The sequence below is a fragment of the Orcinus orca genome, chromosome 1 (assembly GCF_937001465.1).
Source record: "Orcinus orca chromosome 1, mOrcOrc1.1, whole genome shotgun sequence".
Lineage (NCBI taxonomy): Eukaryota > Metazoa > Chordata > Mammalia > Artiodactyla > Delphinidae > Orcinus > Orcinus orca.
The window spans coordinates 191120859-191138181 of NC_064559.1; the positions used below are offsets into that span (position 1 = coordinate 191120859).

Sequence of the window (17323 nt, forward strand, 5' to 3'; positions counted from 1 at the left end):
GTTCTGCGTAGAGCTGCATGCACCGTACTCCCTTCCCCATTGTAACCCAAATCCGGCACTTGAGAGCTTCTGTAGTTTATCTGGGAAGCTACCTTTGGGGGTCATCTAAACTCTGGACAAACAGGAGCCAGGGACGGATCCAACCAGATGGCAGGCGTCCAGATCTTCAGTGTGCATGAATGAAATGGTTAATCAAGTTGAGGCCCCTTTGGATTTTAAAACTTTGGTCATAGTGACTAGATAGTGTAAGGAAGAATTAGGATTCAGGCCTGCTTTAGGCCAACAGCTGGGTGAAAGAGACCAGCAGCAGGTCCTCTGGTTGTAATGGCTTATGTCTATTGAGTGCTTACCTATCTGTGCAAGTATATAGTTTCTATGAATCATCTCATTTAATTCTCACAACTCTCTTGAAATAGGTATTATGATTCCTGAGGGGTGGGTCAGAGAGATTGAGCTACCCAGCCTCACCCTAGAACAAGTGGTGAGTGGGATTCAAATCTAAATCAGTGTGATGCCAAAGGCCATGCTGTTTAATCATCGCTATCTGTCACATTTTGATGTTGGTGTGATCATACTAGCATGCAACTAAAGCCCAACACTTTTTCACTTTTGTAGAAAACATGGGAGGATTATCTGACCTTTTTTTTTCTTTCTTTTAAGGAAACCGAATGCAAAATTATTGTTCACCCATAAAGAGGCACTGACTGCACAGCAAGTTATCTCCTTCTATGGTGGAGTTATTTCTTTTCTTGATTGCTTGCTACTGTTCCTCTAGATTTTAAATCGAACATCAGCCTGTTCAAAAGAGTTTGCCCTTGGTGACATCTCTAGGCATCAAGATTTAGCTGCAGCATAATATTAACTTAGAATTTAAAATCATCAACTCTTAGGCAGGAGGATCACATTTTCTCCTGGTCTTCAAATGCACAGTGAACTCATCCAGCAAGGATGTTAACTGATCAGATCACTTTTTTTTTTTTGGCTGTGCCTCGGGGCTTGCAAATCTTTGTTCCCGGACCAGTGATTGAACCCAGCCCTCGGCAGTGAAAGCGCCGAGTCCTAACCACTGGACTGTCAGGGAATTCCCTCAGATCACTTATCCCACAAACTGGTTAATATCCTACTTTCCAGCTTTGTGATTCCAAAAATAGACTAGGCTGATAGCTCTAAACTTGGTTTCAGGAAACCAGGCTATAGCTTCCTCCTTTGAGCACAAGGACTTGATTCTTAAGAAAGAATTAAATAGTTTCATTTGAGTGTAACAGAAAGGAGCAAGGTGCTTGTATCTACAGAGTTGTGTGGGCCTTTAAGGTCCCATGCCCTTTCCAGGCATGAAGAGGTATTGAAGCCATGTCTAACTATCAGGGACCTAATACCATCTTATGTCAGCTTTGCCTTTCAATTTCTCAGCTTCTGTGGGTGGTCTATTATTTAATCCCTTATAATGCTGAATGTACACCCAAGAAACCTAAGCTATATTCTTACCCTTATAATGTTTTATTCCTTGGCCATGTTCCCTGTTTCCAGCATAGCTGATATTCACACTGACCTCTGATGTAATGGCACCTTACACTTTCCTGGGCCTTATAAAGCAAAATGCTCTTTGGGCACCAATGATGTCAATAGAGATCAGCAAACTGGAGGACAGCAGTCTAGGACATGAACCTTTTGAAATGTAAAGACTGATGGGCTAGCTGCCTTTGGATTTTGGTATCTCAACAAAGACATTAATTTCTTAGACTTTGAGACTTCCTTAGAATAGAATCTAAAGACATAAGGAGCATATTGATATCAAAAAACTTCTTAGAACATCTTTTATATATGAGTGATCAAATGGAGACACTGAAAAAATTGTGTGTTTGTGTAGAGATGGTACAGCAGGAGACTTCATTTAGCAGGGTGGTGAATGAAAAGTTTACAAGGTGCCAACAAAAGAAAAGATATTCATGAAAACTGAATAGAAATTGCCATTACTCCGCATTGTTAAACCTTCATGAAAGACGTGGTGAACAGGATAGTTTGTATCAGTGATGAATGGAGACAGTGTATAGTGTCTAAAGGTGTGGTTTTGAAGTCTGTGTGCTTGAGACCAAATCCTGGCTCCACTGCTCCTAAACTGTGTGCCCTTGGCCAGGTCGCTTACTTACTATGCCTCGGTTTCCTAATCCATAAAAAGAGGACGAGAAAAATATATCTCCTCGATAGTTTTGTGTGTGTAAGATGATAAAGGTAAAACATTCAGCATAGTAAATTGCTTGTAGTGAGGGCTCCAGTATTACCCCACAAATGACCATTCACATACAGAGCACTTCCTCAAGGCTCTAAATTCCTGCAGTATACTGCCATTCGTGGCCTCAGCTTCTTCAGTTGTAAAGCGATGCGGCTAGTCTATAGATGAGTGGTTCAGATATTCGAGATGTCATGGACCAGGGGAAAATAAGTATTATAGGGGTGTCAACTTTTATTTTGCCAACTGAGATTTTTAAATGAAGACTGTCACCTAACATCACCACCTTTTCATAATCTTTTTAAAAAGTGAGAAGACCATTAGCTCAGATTCAAAGATGGTACTTTAAAAAGCCCACTATGTTATTTTTCTCATTTCTCCATGGACTGTAAAAACTTGGTCCTTAATCAGAGTCCCACATTAAAAATTCTATTATTTCAAGTTTATCTTTTAAAAATTAAGTAGTATACTGTTAATCAAATTTCATTTTGGATACGTATTAAAATGAACTACTCAGTTGGCCTAAAAGCAGGATCAAGGGTTGGAATTAAAACCTTTCAAGCTATTTCCTGGCTAAATGGAGATTCTAAAGTAGTAGATGTAATTCATAGTACTGGAAAGCAATACTGAAAAATTCCTTGAAACCTAGGGATATGCTAAACATGCTTAGAAAAGGGAGGAAGCAGATTTCTAGCCCTAGGAAACAGGATAGAATGAAATCTGAGTGAGGTTCTGGTCTGCATTTAGTGACCAAAAGCAAAAGCTTTATTCCCATGACTGAGAACTGCCCCTGAACAAAAGAAGGGGGAAAAACCCAAAAAACAAAAAAACTGAATGGAGGAGGCTCGGTATGTTTTAGTTTGCACTGACTGAAGCATGATTTCATTTTGATATTTTTTCCCCAGTGGTGCAAGGCAGTGTGTCACCACCCCTTAACAAAACAAAACAAAACCTACCCAGGAAGCATTAGTCTAGCAGCTAGCAAGTTCTTGTTCTGGAACATTCGCAGAGGAAGTGGCCAGCATGACACCTCTACTTTACCCTTTACTACAGTACTACTGTTCTAATTCACTTGAAGAGAAAACATTCTATAAAGAAAGGAGAAAGAGAAAAGGAAAGGAATACAGAGACAAACATACAGTTGGTATGTTCAGACCACATCCCTATGGTCTTTATAATCAAAGAATTTTACAGCTTTAAGAGAACTACTGAGGAAACTAGGGGCCTGTGGGTTAAATAACTTGTCCAAATACCTACAGCAAGTTAATGACAGAGCTAAGATTCCCCAGGCCTTCTGTACCCCAGTCTAGTTTCTGACCTCCAAACCAATGGTTTTCAACCATGGTTATACCTGAGAATTATCTGGAGCTTTTAGAAGTCTCTATACCCAGGCTATATCCCAAACTAACTAAATTAGAATCTTGTGGCACGGTCACCTAGGTATCAGTATTTTTTTAGTTTCTAATGTGAAGCCATGGTTAAGAGCCACTGCCCTAAACCATGGTGCCCTAAAGGTGGACAAAGCACAGTCAAGGAGGATTCTGTGAACAGGTTTGTTAGGACCACTTAGCAGAACCTCTTGGTGACTACTACAAATTCCAGGCCATTGAAATTCTAGGCCAAGGTCATATTTGCTACCCATGACTACTATTACCACCACCATTGGATAACACAGAACAGAACTATGGTGGCTTCATTTTACCCAAACTGAAAGGTTTCGTGTTTTTTTTTTTTGTTTGTTTGGTATTTTTTTACAGTCAAGACTTTTTTCTTGCCTGGAATGTTACAAATGATGTATTCAAGTCCAACCGTAATTTAGAGCTGAAGGGGCAGTGACTGTATAACCAAGGAATTACCTCTGAAGCTGCTGCTTGGGCCACTTGATGCCCCAATAGCTCTATCCTGTTCCTCAAGGAAAGGACCTATTCCACCCCTAAACCAGTCCTCACCTGATCTCCAGTCTTCTTGCAGGTCTCAATTTTTCTCTGGACAGCACATTACCCAATATCTACTGCATTAGGATGTTAACTCATAAAAACTTACTACAAAAGCTTTTCAAATGTTTATTTGTCTTATGTGGGTGGAATGCTGCAAGAGTGCAAAGAAACTTATGCATTTAGCCCTGTTTCCCTGCTGTTCACATTAGTTTAGTAAAAGAAGATTAAGTAACATTAAAGGGAATGGAAGAAATAAGTATAAATATATCCAGGGTAGTGAGATCCTCTGATTCACTAAAGGATGAACTGAAATCGTCGGCCCAATTCACATTTATGTGAGAGCCTAGAGAAATTACTTTCCCTTTAACTTCCCTACACTTGTGAAAAAGGGGAGTGGACAACATTTATGTTACAAGACAGCAATCGTTTATTGAAACATTTTTTGTCTAAAACTATGCATGGAGAGATTAATCTCTTGTTCATAAATTAGGATAAGTCTAACATCACTATTCCAAACCAGTATTATTTACAAAAAAGAACCTTTGCTTTATCGCCAGGTTCACAGGACTAAATTTTAAACCAACTTCAGTCTAGCTTTTAAAATCTTCCTGCCATCAAATGCCCAGCAAACCTTATTAGGGTAGGGGGCAGCCTTTTGATGGCAACATTCATCATTTACCAGGAATGCAGAACCACAACTGAGCAACAACAACAAAAGATTAAATCATTCCAAACAATTCCTATTTGCTCTCCAGAAGAACGCTTTGTCTAATTCTCCCCTTCTATACAGACAGGTGGGAGAGGAACCCCACAGAGAATCATGTTAATTAAATGAAACTCTTCAAAAAGTGAACAAAATCATTTAGTGTATATATGGATGAATTGCAGTCGATGACACTAGCAGATAATAAACTTAAACACAGATTAACACACACCCCAACAGCTGACCAGCTCAAATAGTTACTTCTCATTTAATCTGGATCACCTGTGCAATTTTTTATTCTCTAGTTAAATACATTGCCAAAACCTTTCAAAGCATATAGGGGGCAGGCTTCTTAGAAATTCAAACAAATATTAAATAATAAAAATTGCTGGCTTATTATACAGTTTCTGACAGACTCCAATATGCTGGGTGACAGAAAGTAATTCTATCTCAGTTGCTAGTAAAAAGGTAAATCTTGTATGTACATAGAAAGACAATATTACAAGACTATAGTGTTACCTACCAAAACAAGAATATCTAGAATGTAATTTTCAGTAAACACTTGGGACGAAGGGCAATCAGAGTATAAGAGAAAGCAAAATCCACATAAATTAATTCTTAATTTGAGAAATCAATAAAATGTATACATAAATTGATAAATACTGTTTCCACAGGTCACTAATTCCAAGGACTAGTTAGTAGTTAGTTTCTAACTAAATTATTACAGGACATTCTGGTGTATTCTGTCTTCTTGTGATCAGTTTGTTCTGGCAAGACTCCAGCAAGCACTTGCCCTTGAAAACAGCTCAGCAGGAGAAGGCTTGGAGGCAATCACTTCATTTATTAACTAGCCACAAAATAAGTCCCAAGATTACAATAATCACTGACAGGACAAGCACCAGGATACAGATCTTCTTGCGAGATTTTTTCTGAGGAGAGAAATATGTAAAGAAGACACTCATGAAACAAGTAAAAAATGTTTCAATCTAAGACCCCAAGAGTGCTTCATCAATCTGCCTCCTGGTAATTCAAAATTAACTCTATCCATGTATGACTATGCGGACACCTTCTCAAAAATCTCAAATTACCAGTGCTAGCCAGCAGCGCAAGTTCTAATTCCAGGCTCCCAAATACAATTTTGCAAAGGAACTGTTTATACCAATGTTGCTAAGCATTATTTGCAATAAAATAAGTTATCCATACATGTGTATTTTAATAAAGGTTTTATACCTAGTATAAAATTTTGTTCACTGTAAAATTATGTTCACTGTAAAAATACACACGAGCAGAAGAGAAAATAATCACCCACAGATAATAAAACAGTTGACATTTTGATTGTATTTCTTTCTGATCTTTTATCCATGCATATTGTTATCTGACATAATTGGGACCATACTGTATGATGTTTGATGTTTTTATCACTTAATATTTTAGCATAAAAATTTTGATATTATAAACTCTTCATAAACATCTCTTTTAATTCCCACATAACATTGAGTGGATGTATATAATTTACTTAATTGTTCCTTTACTGTTGGATATTAAAGTCATCATTCAGTTTTAAAGGGAAACACTATTATTAAATATGAATTTCTTTAAGAACAGTTCCAGGTGAAATACAGCTATCTTAGGAACATGGTAACTGACTGAATGCTATTTATTTCTAAAAAGCCATGCAACACCAAATTGAGGAGAAATGAGAGGGACCTCATTCACAATATTTGTAAACTGAGGTAAAGACCCAGATAAAAGTCATAAAACTAGAGTTTCAACTCATATGTAGAAAAATATCACTTTACAGAAAGTGGAACGATTAACCCCTATTTATTCATATGAAATAACCCCAAAATGATAAGCCCCTATTAATTCATAAATAGCTGTCGGAGTTGATTCTTTGTCCATCCTCTGTGGCAAAGGTCAACATAAACCATCTGCAAAGTTCTACTTTGTACCTATTACTATCCTAATTGAAACAAACTTCAGCTGTTTAGGTTATAAACGTAGCCTTATACCAGATTAGGTATCATGCTAGCTTACGTGGTTAGCTTTGCAGCTAAGAGGCTTCTATGTCAGTTTATTCAAAGTTTGATGCCTTTTTGTAGATCTCTCTGCAAAGAAAAATACTAAAAATGGAGCTGGGACTGCAATTATGACTACCTGTCTCCAGCTTAAGTCTAAGCAAAAGGCTGCAGCTTGCTCTCAAAAAGTCTACAGCACACAGTGACTTTCTTTAGTACCTGCTTTTACCTGATAGTAAGCAGCTCGCTGTAACTGATCAGTGGCTCTTTCTACATGCACCTCTGAGCTTTCCACATTGGCTTCTATGCTGTCTGCAAAAAAGAAGGGCAGTGGATGTTTTACCACACTCAGATGTCTCAAGACTGCAAACTGAAGACAATTATGATGCTATGGGTCCTGGTTCACCACCATCACTCCAACTATCCAGGCATGAAATCAAAAGTTACTAACTCCATAAGAGAATAGCTCTATTCTTTGGAAATAAATACTGGGGTGGAGGGTTATGAAGTATATAACTTACCCACAAATGGTTCAGAAAAAAATCAGGTATATACATAGAGTGAGAAAGAGTGAGTACAAATAAAAAGCAAGTGGGGTAGAACGTTAACAAGAGGTAAATCTGGGTAAAGTTTATAAAGGAGTTCCTTATTTTTTATTTATTTAATTTATTTATTTTTGGCTGTGTTGGGTCTTTGTTGCTGTGCACAGGCTTTTCCTAATTGTGGTGAGTGAGGGCTACTCTTCGTTGCACAAGCTTCTCACTGCGGTGGCTTCTCTTGTTGCGGAGCAGGGGCTTTAGGCGCATGGGCTTCAGTAGTTGTGGCTCGTGGGCTCCGTAGTTGTGGCTCGCGGGCTCTAGAGCACAGGTTCAGTAGTTGTGGCGCACAGGCTTAGTTGCTCCACAGCACATGGGATCTTCCCAGACAAGGGCTCGAACCCATGTCCCCTGCATTGGCAGGCAGATTCTTAACCACTGAGCCACCAGTGAAGCCCAAGGAGTTCCTTATTATTTTCATTTTTGCAACTTTTTATAAACTTGAAACTATTTCCAAATAAAAAGCTTTTAAAAAAAAGGGTTTCTAAGCCCATAGTTGTGCAAGTTTCTGGAGATAAAAACTGGGGAGCTGACAGCTAATATTTCCCTAAACAGCCAAAGACTTACGAAGAGGCTATGGCAAGTGAATGGAGCTGACTATTCACGGAAGCCTCATTTTAACTTACACATTTGACAACATAAGAAAATTGCTAAGAAAATGAATTTAATGATTTTATATGGTATTCCAAAATTCCTAAGACACATCTTACTGACTTCTTTGCACACAAATACTGTCAACTCACCTTCATGTTAAAGGTATCAATAATACATACCAATGAGATCACCTTGGTCATGGATCATCATCGCCAAATCTTTAAATATCTGATTGACATCCAAAATATCAGCCTAAGGAACACAAAAAAACAATTAACATTAAGCAACATGTTAGAAGATTCATTTCCTCTACTTACCTGAAGTTTTGTCTAGTAACAACACATGTGTTTTTAAAGCTTATAAATCATGTTTTCTCCATAAACAGAAAATGAAAAATAGTTAATTATTAACATTTACTAAATGACTACTACGTGCCAAGTACTATACCAGGTAGGTAATTAAAAGCACAGTCTCTTGGAGCCTGTCAGCTACAGAGGACTGTTAATCCTCCAGTTTTGTTGTCCAACCTTAAATTAAGAACTTCTCTGGACCTCCCCTCTAAAATGTGGACAATGACAGTACCCATCTCATAGGGTTTTCAGAAGTACTAAATAAAAAGTTCTTAAAACTGTGAAATAACCACTTCATAACGGTCAGCTATTATTAACTATTACTTAATTGGCCCTCATGACAACCCAATGAGACATGTATTATCCCCATTCTACAGAAGAGAAAATCACGGCTCAAAGAGGTTTAATGACTTGTCCCAAGGTCTCACAGCTAGCAAGTGGCAGAACTGAGAATTAAAAGTTCATGATCTTTTGTTACTATGCCTCCTTGATACTTGAATTAATCATTCAGTAACTCTATGAATTAAGTATCTTTGAGGATAATGAGGCTGAGAGAGGTTATGTAACTTGTCTAGTCATACAACTCGTCACTGAGGAAACTAAGCATTGCAGCCAGGATTATATCCCTAAAGCCCACGCTCTTTCAAAGTGTACTGCCTCTCAGAATGCTATAATAAAAAATGATGCCTTCAAAGCAATGACTTCCTAATCATAACTTGCAAGAATAGTTCTTGCCAGAACCTCAATTACTTGCTAAGAGTCTACTATAGTTGGGAGAGTCTGCTAATTGCTGTGAATATAAAAGGGCTTAATAATAGCTAACGGGGGGGGGGGCGGGGAGGGATCAGTATACAATAAGATAAATAACAAGAAAGGGTGTTACATGGTAAATGACTAATAAATGGTATAGGAAGTCTAGCAGAGGAGGAAGACTATGGCAGAAGAGGTAGGACTTGAGTTGTGCCTTACAGCAAAAGAGAAGCCATATACACAGAAAGGTAACTGGGTTAAAGAACAAACAGCCCAGTTTGGCTATAACATAAGGTGTGATATTGTGATGCATAATAAGAAATATATATTTGGTCTTTGTCCCATTCCCAGCACAGAGCTTCTAAAAACCTTAGAATTTTCTAAGTGATAAAAGAGATAAAGATGTCTTTTTTTATTCATAACAAGCCCTTTTCAACCACTCCTAAGTTTATGTTAATGGCTTGACTTTTGGAAAACCAGTAAGGATGGGGGCTGGTTGCCAGGGGAACCAACTTGGTGATTAGATGGTTGGAACTTTCAGCCCCAATCCTGACCTCTGGGGAGGAGAGGAGGGCTCAAGGTTAAATCAACCACCAAGGGCCAATTATTTAATCAATCATGTCATGTAACCACAGGGTTCAGAGAGCTTCTTGGTTGGTGAACACAAGATTTGGGGAGAGTGGTGCGCCTGGAGAGGGTATGGAAGCTCTGTACCCCTTCCCACATACTTTGCCCCATACATCTCTTCCATATGGCTGTTCCTGAGCTGTATCCTTTTATAATATACCGGTAATCTAGTGAGTAAACTGTTTTCTTGAGTTCTGTGAGCAGCTCTAGCAAATTAATCAAACCCAAGGATGGGGTCGTGAGAACCTCCAGTTTCCAGCCTGTCAGTCAGAAGCACAGGTGACGACCTGCATTTGGGAGTGGCATCTGAAGTCACAGGGAGGGGGGTCAGTCTTGTGGGATCTGAGGCTAACTCCAGGGAGATAGTGTCAGAATTGAGTTGAATTGTAGGACAACCCGATGGTGTGGCAGAACTGCTTGATGTGGGAATAAGCCCACACATCTGGGGGCCAGAAGTGTCAGAAGTGTAGTGTGAGAGTAGAAGAGACACACAGGAGTGTGATGCTTCACCATTAGAATGGGGTTTGTATGTTAGATGCAGGAAATGACTGGATATGAAAATCCAGCCCCGGCTAAGGAATTTGGCCTTAATTCTGTTGAATGTGAAGTGCCCATTACACTCCTGACATCTACTACATTACGTTCTTCTCCTTAGCTCCATATATCTCACTCTACTCCCTGCTATAACAGGATTTCTCATGTTAAAGAACCAAGTCAATGATTAGTAGCAATAGGTGAAACAGAGAAAAGACATGACATTTTTGAAGGTAATAATCAAACTTGAGGATGGGCTGTCCCATCAAAAAAACTGACACTGATGGGCTCTCGGGCAGTGGGGCTCAACCTCGACTGCACGTTGTAATCACCTGCGAAGTTTGTAAGGCGAAAAGTGTCCACGGCCAGGGCCTCTTGTGGATGTTTGCCCATTTTTAATCTATGAAAAATAGGCAAATCATATAGTCCAAACATAGTAATTGGTAGTGGAGGAGGAGAGCTGGGGAATTTTAAACAAATCTCCAAGTGATTCTAAAGTGCAGTCATGGTTCAAAACGACTGCCACAGATGAAGGTCAAGGAGGAGCTCCAAGTTTCTCCTCTCTCAAGCCTCCCCTCCCCACTGCCCCCGGGGATGGCAGTTTTCTATCTCCATGGAGGAGAAAAGTACTCAGGTTTAAGGATATCTTACTGGTCACTGTGCAAGATTAAAGTTGGGAACTCAGGGAAGAGAGGCCTCGAGACCGCTCTCTCAACCCCCACCTCAAAAACTCTTCCTGTTTCTCTGACTCACTGACGTGATATCCAAAACTTGGGAGTGGACTTTGGGATACACAAAAATGGAGCAAACCTTTTTGGCCTATCTTTATTCTGGGCTGTTCAGACTAAGCAAAGGGCTCTCCATAGAGCCCTACCTAACCTAGAGGTTGGCATTGAGGTTTGGGGACAAAGTCTTAATGAGCAATAAAATATTTGTTGGCCTTGCTCTGTTCTCTATGCATAGTCTCATGGAGACCACATAAGATATAGTAACTGAGGAGAGGATTCAGGTATTCTCAGGTGCCATGGCCAATATCAACATAAGAGTAGTTCAAATTCACTGTGATTACACTGAGACATAATATGTCTCATTAGCCATACAACAACTCATTTCATCCTTTTTCATAATCACTGCGAGAAAAACCAGGTGAATTAAGAGACTGCATCTACATTGAGTTAAACAAAAAACATGACTTGGCTCTCACCTCCAGCTGCCGAATTGCCGTTTCCCTCTCTTTAATAAGTTCCAAATCCTGTTCAGTGATGGCCACCTCATCCTCCTGGCTCTGCATCTGGTTCCACTCCTCATGGCTGCAGGGAGACAAGCACACTAGTTGATTCCTCCTCTCTAAGGTGTGCATAAGACATACCTTCACCACCTCTGCTGCCAGCAGAGCCTGCCCAAAGACAGTACCAGGGCTCCAACTCCTCTGGTATCAATACAAGTGTCAGAGGCCACATTCTTCACATCCAGAGGCAAAGAGTTGGTAATACCAAGAAAACAAAGTCTCAGCTTTCCTGGGCAAAACTAAGAGGAAGCAGAATTATAAGGATGGGACTCCTTGCTGTTCCCCTTCAGGGGTACACTCTACAATCTTGCTAGGGCTTGCTAGACAGAAGTGGGCAGAGATTTGAAATCAACAAAGTACACTGGCCCATTCTCTCCCAGGGCACTCTCAAAGTGCAAGCTGTATTGGTATCTCAGGTACTAGACAGGTGGAGGAGAGCAGGTTAAGTGACCTGTCAGTGCTTCACCAATTAGTCCGATAGAATCATATCCCCTGGTTTTCGAGAATCTCTTTGAGGTTATGCTTTAGGTTAAATGCCTCTTAACAGAAAGCCAAAGTAAAAAGCTAGTGAAATGTTATAACTCGTCTTTTCAGGTACCATATTTAAAAGAAACGCATACGACATCTTATACTAGAAATGTAACACTTTGAAAATTCAGTATTAAGCATTTTCCAACAGTACACATAAATCACAAATCATCTCCACAATATTTAAAGAATTTCCTCCATGTGCTGGAGATACAAAACTGAATAAGAAAGCACCCCAGGCCTTTGAGGTGCTCACAGTATAGTGGGGGGGAGATAGATACATACCTATAAGAAAACATTTTATGTTCTCAACTAATACTAATACATTTTTATGGAATTAGTTAATTCAGTTTGGAGAAGTTAAGAAAGGAGATGTTCTTCAGATACAAATTATTTGCTTTTTCTTTTAATACTCCTAGAAGGATGGGTTGCCTCCATTTTAGGGATGAGTAAACACAGACCCAAGAACTTTGAATAATTTAAATCTGAATTTGAGGTAAAATTATTTAGACCTCCGAATCCGTAGATTTGGGGGCTCATACTTATTCTTATTGAGCCACACCCTCTCCTCAACACATAGACATCAAAGCTTTCTTGTAAGTTTTTTATTCACTTTGAAATTATTCCTTCCATAATTCAAAGATCTTGGAAAAGCCCCCAGTTTTGACTTTTTTATTTGATGGATTATAAATTACCTACTCCAGGACTCCCTTTCTTTTTCCTCCTTTTTTCTCATTGATTTTTAAAATTAAAATTAAGTATAAAATCCCATCTCAATTCTCTACATTAGAATAATTCCTTTACCTGTCAAATGAGACGAGCTGCTCCTCTCTTTGCCTCTCCTCCACCTAGAAAGCAGATGGCATTATTGCTGCTGTTATCCAGAAACATGTCACAGACAGACAGACACACACACACACACACACACACACACACACACACACACACACACACACAATGGCTTCCTTTAGCTACAGTATAAAGAAGTAACATCCCTTGGCTCCAACAGACTCTGTAAGATGACACAGGGCTCTGGCAATCTGACTGGACCAGGAAATGGGTGTGAAGTAGTTGAAAGCAAATCTGCATTCCAATTTGGATTCAGAACAGAAACCATACTAAGTAGGACGGAGAAAACATGGATAGGAGAAAGGAATAAAAATTAATAATAATGATAACCTATCTTAAAATTTGGAGGCAGGTGGATTAAGGGAAGGAGTTGAAAATTTGCTAGGAAACAAATTTTCAGAATATGTGAAGATTTTCTAAAATGGACATTTAAAGCATATTAGGTACTAAAGTGGCAAACTGACTTAAAAAAATCAGTCTAATTATGTATTACTTTTGTAATTTAACAACCAAGAAAAAATGTTAAAAGAGCAATCTTTTCCTATTTTTAAAAAGCCGCCCCTTTTTATGATAACAATAATTAAAAAGATAAGCAAAATAAAGAAAATTTCAAAATTCTTTCCACCCAGAGGAACACTGTGGGTTTTTTTAAAAAACATTTTTACTCTTTCCCCATATCAAGAAACAAAACAAGGGCTTCCCTGGTGGCACAGTGGTTAAGAATCTGCCTGCCAAGGCAGGGGACACGTGTTTGAGCCCTGGTCCAGGAAGATCCCACATGCTGCGGAGCAACTAAGCCCGTGCGCCACAACTACTGAGCCTGAGCTCTAGAGCCCACAAGCCACAACTACTGAGCCCGTGTGCCACAACTACTGAAGCCCGCATGCCTAGAGCCCGTGCTCCGCAACAAGAGAAGCCACCGCAATGAGAAGCCTGTGCACAGCAATGAAGAGTAGCCCCCACTCGCCACAATGAGAGAAAGCCCACGCGCAGCAACAAAGACCCAATGCAGCCAAAAATAAATAAATTTAATAAATTAAAAAAAAAAGAAACAGAACACTGCTAGTGTCCTAAAGCCTACCTATGTGCCCTCCTCCAGTTACAACCACCTCCCTCTCCTTTAGAGTAACCATCATCCTGACTTTGTGATCATCATTTTCTTGTATTTTTTATGTTTTTTAAAATTAATTAATGTATTTATTTATTTTTGGTTGCCTTGGGTCTTCGTTGCTGCGCAACGAGCTTTCTCTAGCTGTGGCGAGCAGGCGCTATTCTTCATTGCAGCGCGCGGGCTTCTCATTGCAGTGACTTTTCTTGTTGCAAAGCATGGGCGCTAGGCGCGTAGGCTTCAGTAGTTGCGGTTCACGGGCTCTAGAGAGCAGGCTCAGTAGTTGTGGCGCATGGGCTTAGTTGCTCCGCAGCATGTGGGATCTTCCCGGACCAGGACTCGAACCCGTGTTCCCTTCATTGGCAGGTGGATTCTTAAACCACTGCACCACCAGGGAAGCCCTATCTCTTCTACTGTTAATTGACATTTGGATGTTTCCGATTTTTGAGTACTACAAATAATGCTGCTATGAACATTCCTGTACATATACCCTGGTACAGACTTACAGTGTTCTCTAGCATAGAACTGCTGGGTCATAAGGTGTGCATGTGTTCTGAAGTTGCAGCCAGAATGTTTTCCAGTGGTTGTTCCAACTCATACTACCACTGGCCAGATAGGAAAGTTCCTGTGCATCATATCCATGGCAACAACCCTCCCTTTTCACAGAATTTTAAATTTCTGCCTTTTTTTTTTTCTGTCCTTATTTTGGACATGAAATAGTATCTCAGGGTGGTTTTAATGTGTAATTCCATGACTACTAAAAATGGCCCATTTGACCATTATTCAAAGCAATACTAAGATGTTATTTGCTTTTTTCACTGTGTTGACAAAAACAAAGGTGGACAAAACTACCACTTGCACTTTAACACAAATCAAGGCAGTGGCACCAAACCATACTAGTTTTCTATTCTTTATCACCACACATACGGGGATAAAAGCCAGTTCGTCCTTAATGAAGCCATTAAATGTATTAATTAACTAAATCTCAGTACATGTCTCTTTTTTTTTTTTTTTAGTACATGTCTTTTTAATATTCTGTATGATGAAATGGGAAGTATACATAAAGCCCTCCTGCTACAAACAGCAATACGATGTTTGTCTCCAGGAAAAGCACTTGTGTAATTGAGTTGCTGGGTGAACTAGCTACTTTTTTTAGGGAATAGCATTTTTACTTATTCAATATAGTTTATACTTATATATAAAACTTTTAAAATATATAAACTTTTAATACAATTTGTGTATATATATATATATACACATATATATTATACACAAACATATATTATATATGATATATATAAAAGAATAACTAACAATCTATGGTTACTCAGATGGGTATTCAAAAGACAAGGTCTTCAAGATAAACAATGTGAGCCTGTCACTTCAAGGAAAATAATGCACAGTGTTTGTTGCCAGTGATAAAAATCTAGCTTTCAAATAGAAAAAAAAAGAATTCTGGAAAACTTGTATCTACTGCTTGTGAACTTGAGAGATTCTCAATATTTAAAGACTTTTCTGGTCAAGCTGAAGATAATACATGATTTTTTGATATTGTATAATGAAATATATCAACATTTAGAAGACCTGCATAAGTCAGGGAACCAATATTTTCCAAATGATAAATATATGATGTTATAAAAATCATACACGGATAAAAGATCCAATAAAAGCATAAGACAGACAAGATTTTAATGCGTCAGAGTATGAACAAGTCATTGACAATGGTTTTTGATTCCACAATGCAACTAAGTTTTGTCCAGTTTTGATGTAGTATCAAGGAAAAATATCAACAATGATCTGAAGAGGTTAATTAAAATACTCCTTCCTTTTCCAGTTACTTACCTCTGTGAGGCTGGATTTTCTTCAGATACCTCAACCAAAACAACATATCATAACAGACTGAATACAGAAGCAGGTATGAATATCTAGCTTCCTTCTGTCAAGCCAGATATTAAAAAGATTTGCAAAAATGAAAACAATGCCACTCTTCTCATTAAAACTTTTTTTATTGTTTTGGAAAAGTAGTATTAATTAAAATCTCATTTATATTTTTATGTTAGTAGGTAATGGGTTTATTATTATTTGTAAATGAAATAATAAACATTTTTAAAACTTCTCAGTTTTAATTTCTAATACAATATATATCAATAGGTATCATTCATACAAGCAAAAGCTCTTTGGGGTCCTTAATAATTTTTAAGAGTTTAATGGGGCCCTGAAATCAAAAAGTTTAAGAAACTATTGTTCTGTTGGGTTGTGTCTTTTTCATATTGATTCCTGAGAATTCTTTATATATTGTTGATACCAGTCTTTTGTCAGTTGTACAAACAGCAGTATCTTCTCCCTGTTTGTGATTTGTCTTTTCACATATTTACCACTTGCTTTATTCTTACTCCTTTCTGCTTTTCAGGCTTACTATCTGGGATCACCTTCCTTCTGCCTGAAGTTCATTCTTTAGAATGTTCTCAAGTAAGGTGTGCTGATAGCAAACTCTCTTTTGACTGAAAACGTCTTTAATTAGCCCTCATTCTGGTTATCTATTTTCACTGGGTTTAGAATCCTAGGGAGGCAATTATCGTCCTTCATAACATTAAAGACAACACTCTACTGGCTTCAAGTGTTGCTGTTGAGAAGTCTAACTATTGCACCTTTGAAGATATTCTATTGTTTCCCTGGCTATTTTTTGTTGTTGTTGTTGCTGTTTTGTTTTTGCGGTACACGGGCCTCTCACTGCCGTGGCCTCTCCCGTTGCGGAGCACAGGCTCCGGACGTGCAGGCTCAGTGGCCATGGCTCACGGGCCCAGCCGCTCCGCGGCATGTGGGATCTTCCCGGACCGGGGCACAAACCCGTGTCCCCTGCATCGGCAGGCGGACTCTCAACCACTGCACCACCAGGGAAGCCCTCCCTGGCTATTTTTATGATTTTCTCTTTGTCTTCGGTGTTCTGAAGTTTCTCTTTGATATACCTAGAATGAGAGTTTTTAAATTTATCCTTCTTGGGATTTGTTGGGGTTCTTGAAACTGTAGATTAGTGACTTTCATCAGTTCTGAAATATTACCAGCCATTCTCTCTTCAAATATGACTTCTGATCTATGTCTGCTCTACCCTCATTCTGTAACTCTAATTAAAACTATTATAGGGACTTCCCTGGTGGCACAGTGGTTAAGAATCTGCCTGCCAGTGCAGGGGACACGGGTTCGAGCCCTGGTCCAG

At 39.0% G+C, this 17323-nt stretch overlaps 1 protein-coding gene across 3 annotated transcripts in view; it reads right to left on the reverse strand.

The window, feature by feature from the left end:
- Positions 1-4567: 4567 nt before the first annotated feature.
- STX12 (syntaxin 12) overlaps positions 4568-17323 on the reverse strand; it is a 33947-nt gene continuing 21191 nt past the window's right edge. For 2 of the 3 annotated variants that reach the window (XM_004266601.3, XM_033422443.2), the window contains exons 5-9: positions 12957-13000; positions 11541-11646; positions 8255-8327; positions 7115-7197; positions 4568-5796 (exon numbers count right to left, since the gene is read on the reverse strand). In XM_004266601.3, coding sequence (XP_004266649.1) covers positions 5704-5796; positions 7115-7197; positions 8255-8327; positions 11541-11646; positions 12957-13000 — 399 coding nt within the window. In that variant the 3' untranslated portion in view covers positions 4568-5703. Of the gene's footprint in view, positions 5797-6904; positions 6976-7114; positions 7198-8254; positions 8328-11540; positions 11647-12956; positions 13001-17323 lie in introns of all 3 variants that reach the window. The other variant, XM_033422444.2, reaches the window with a different exon arrangement.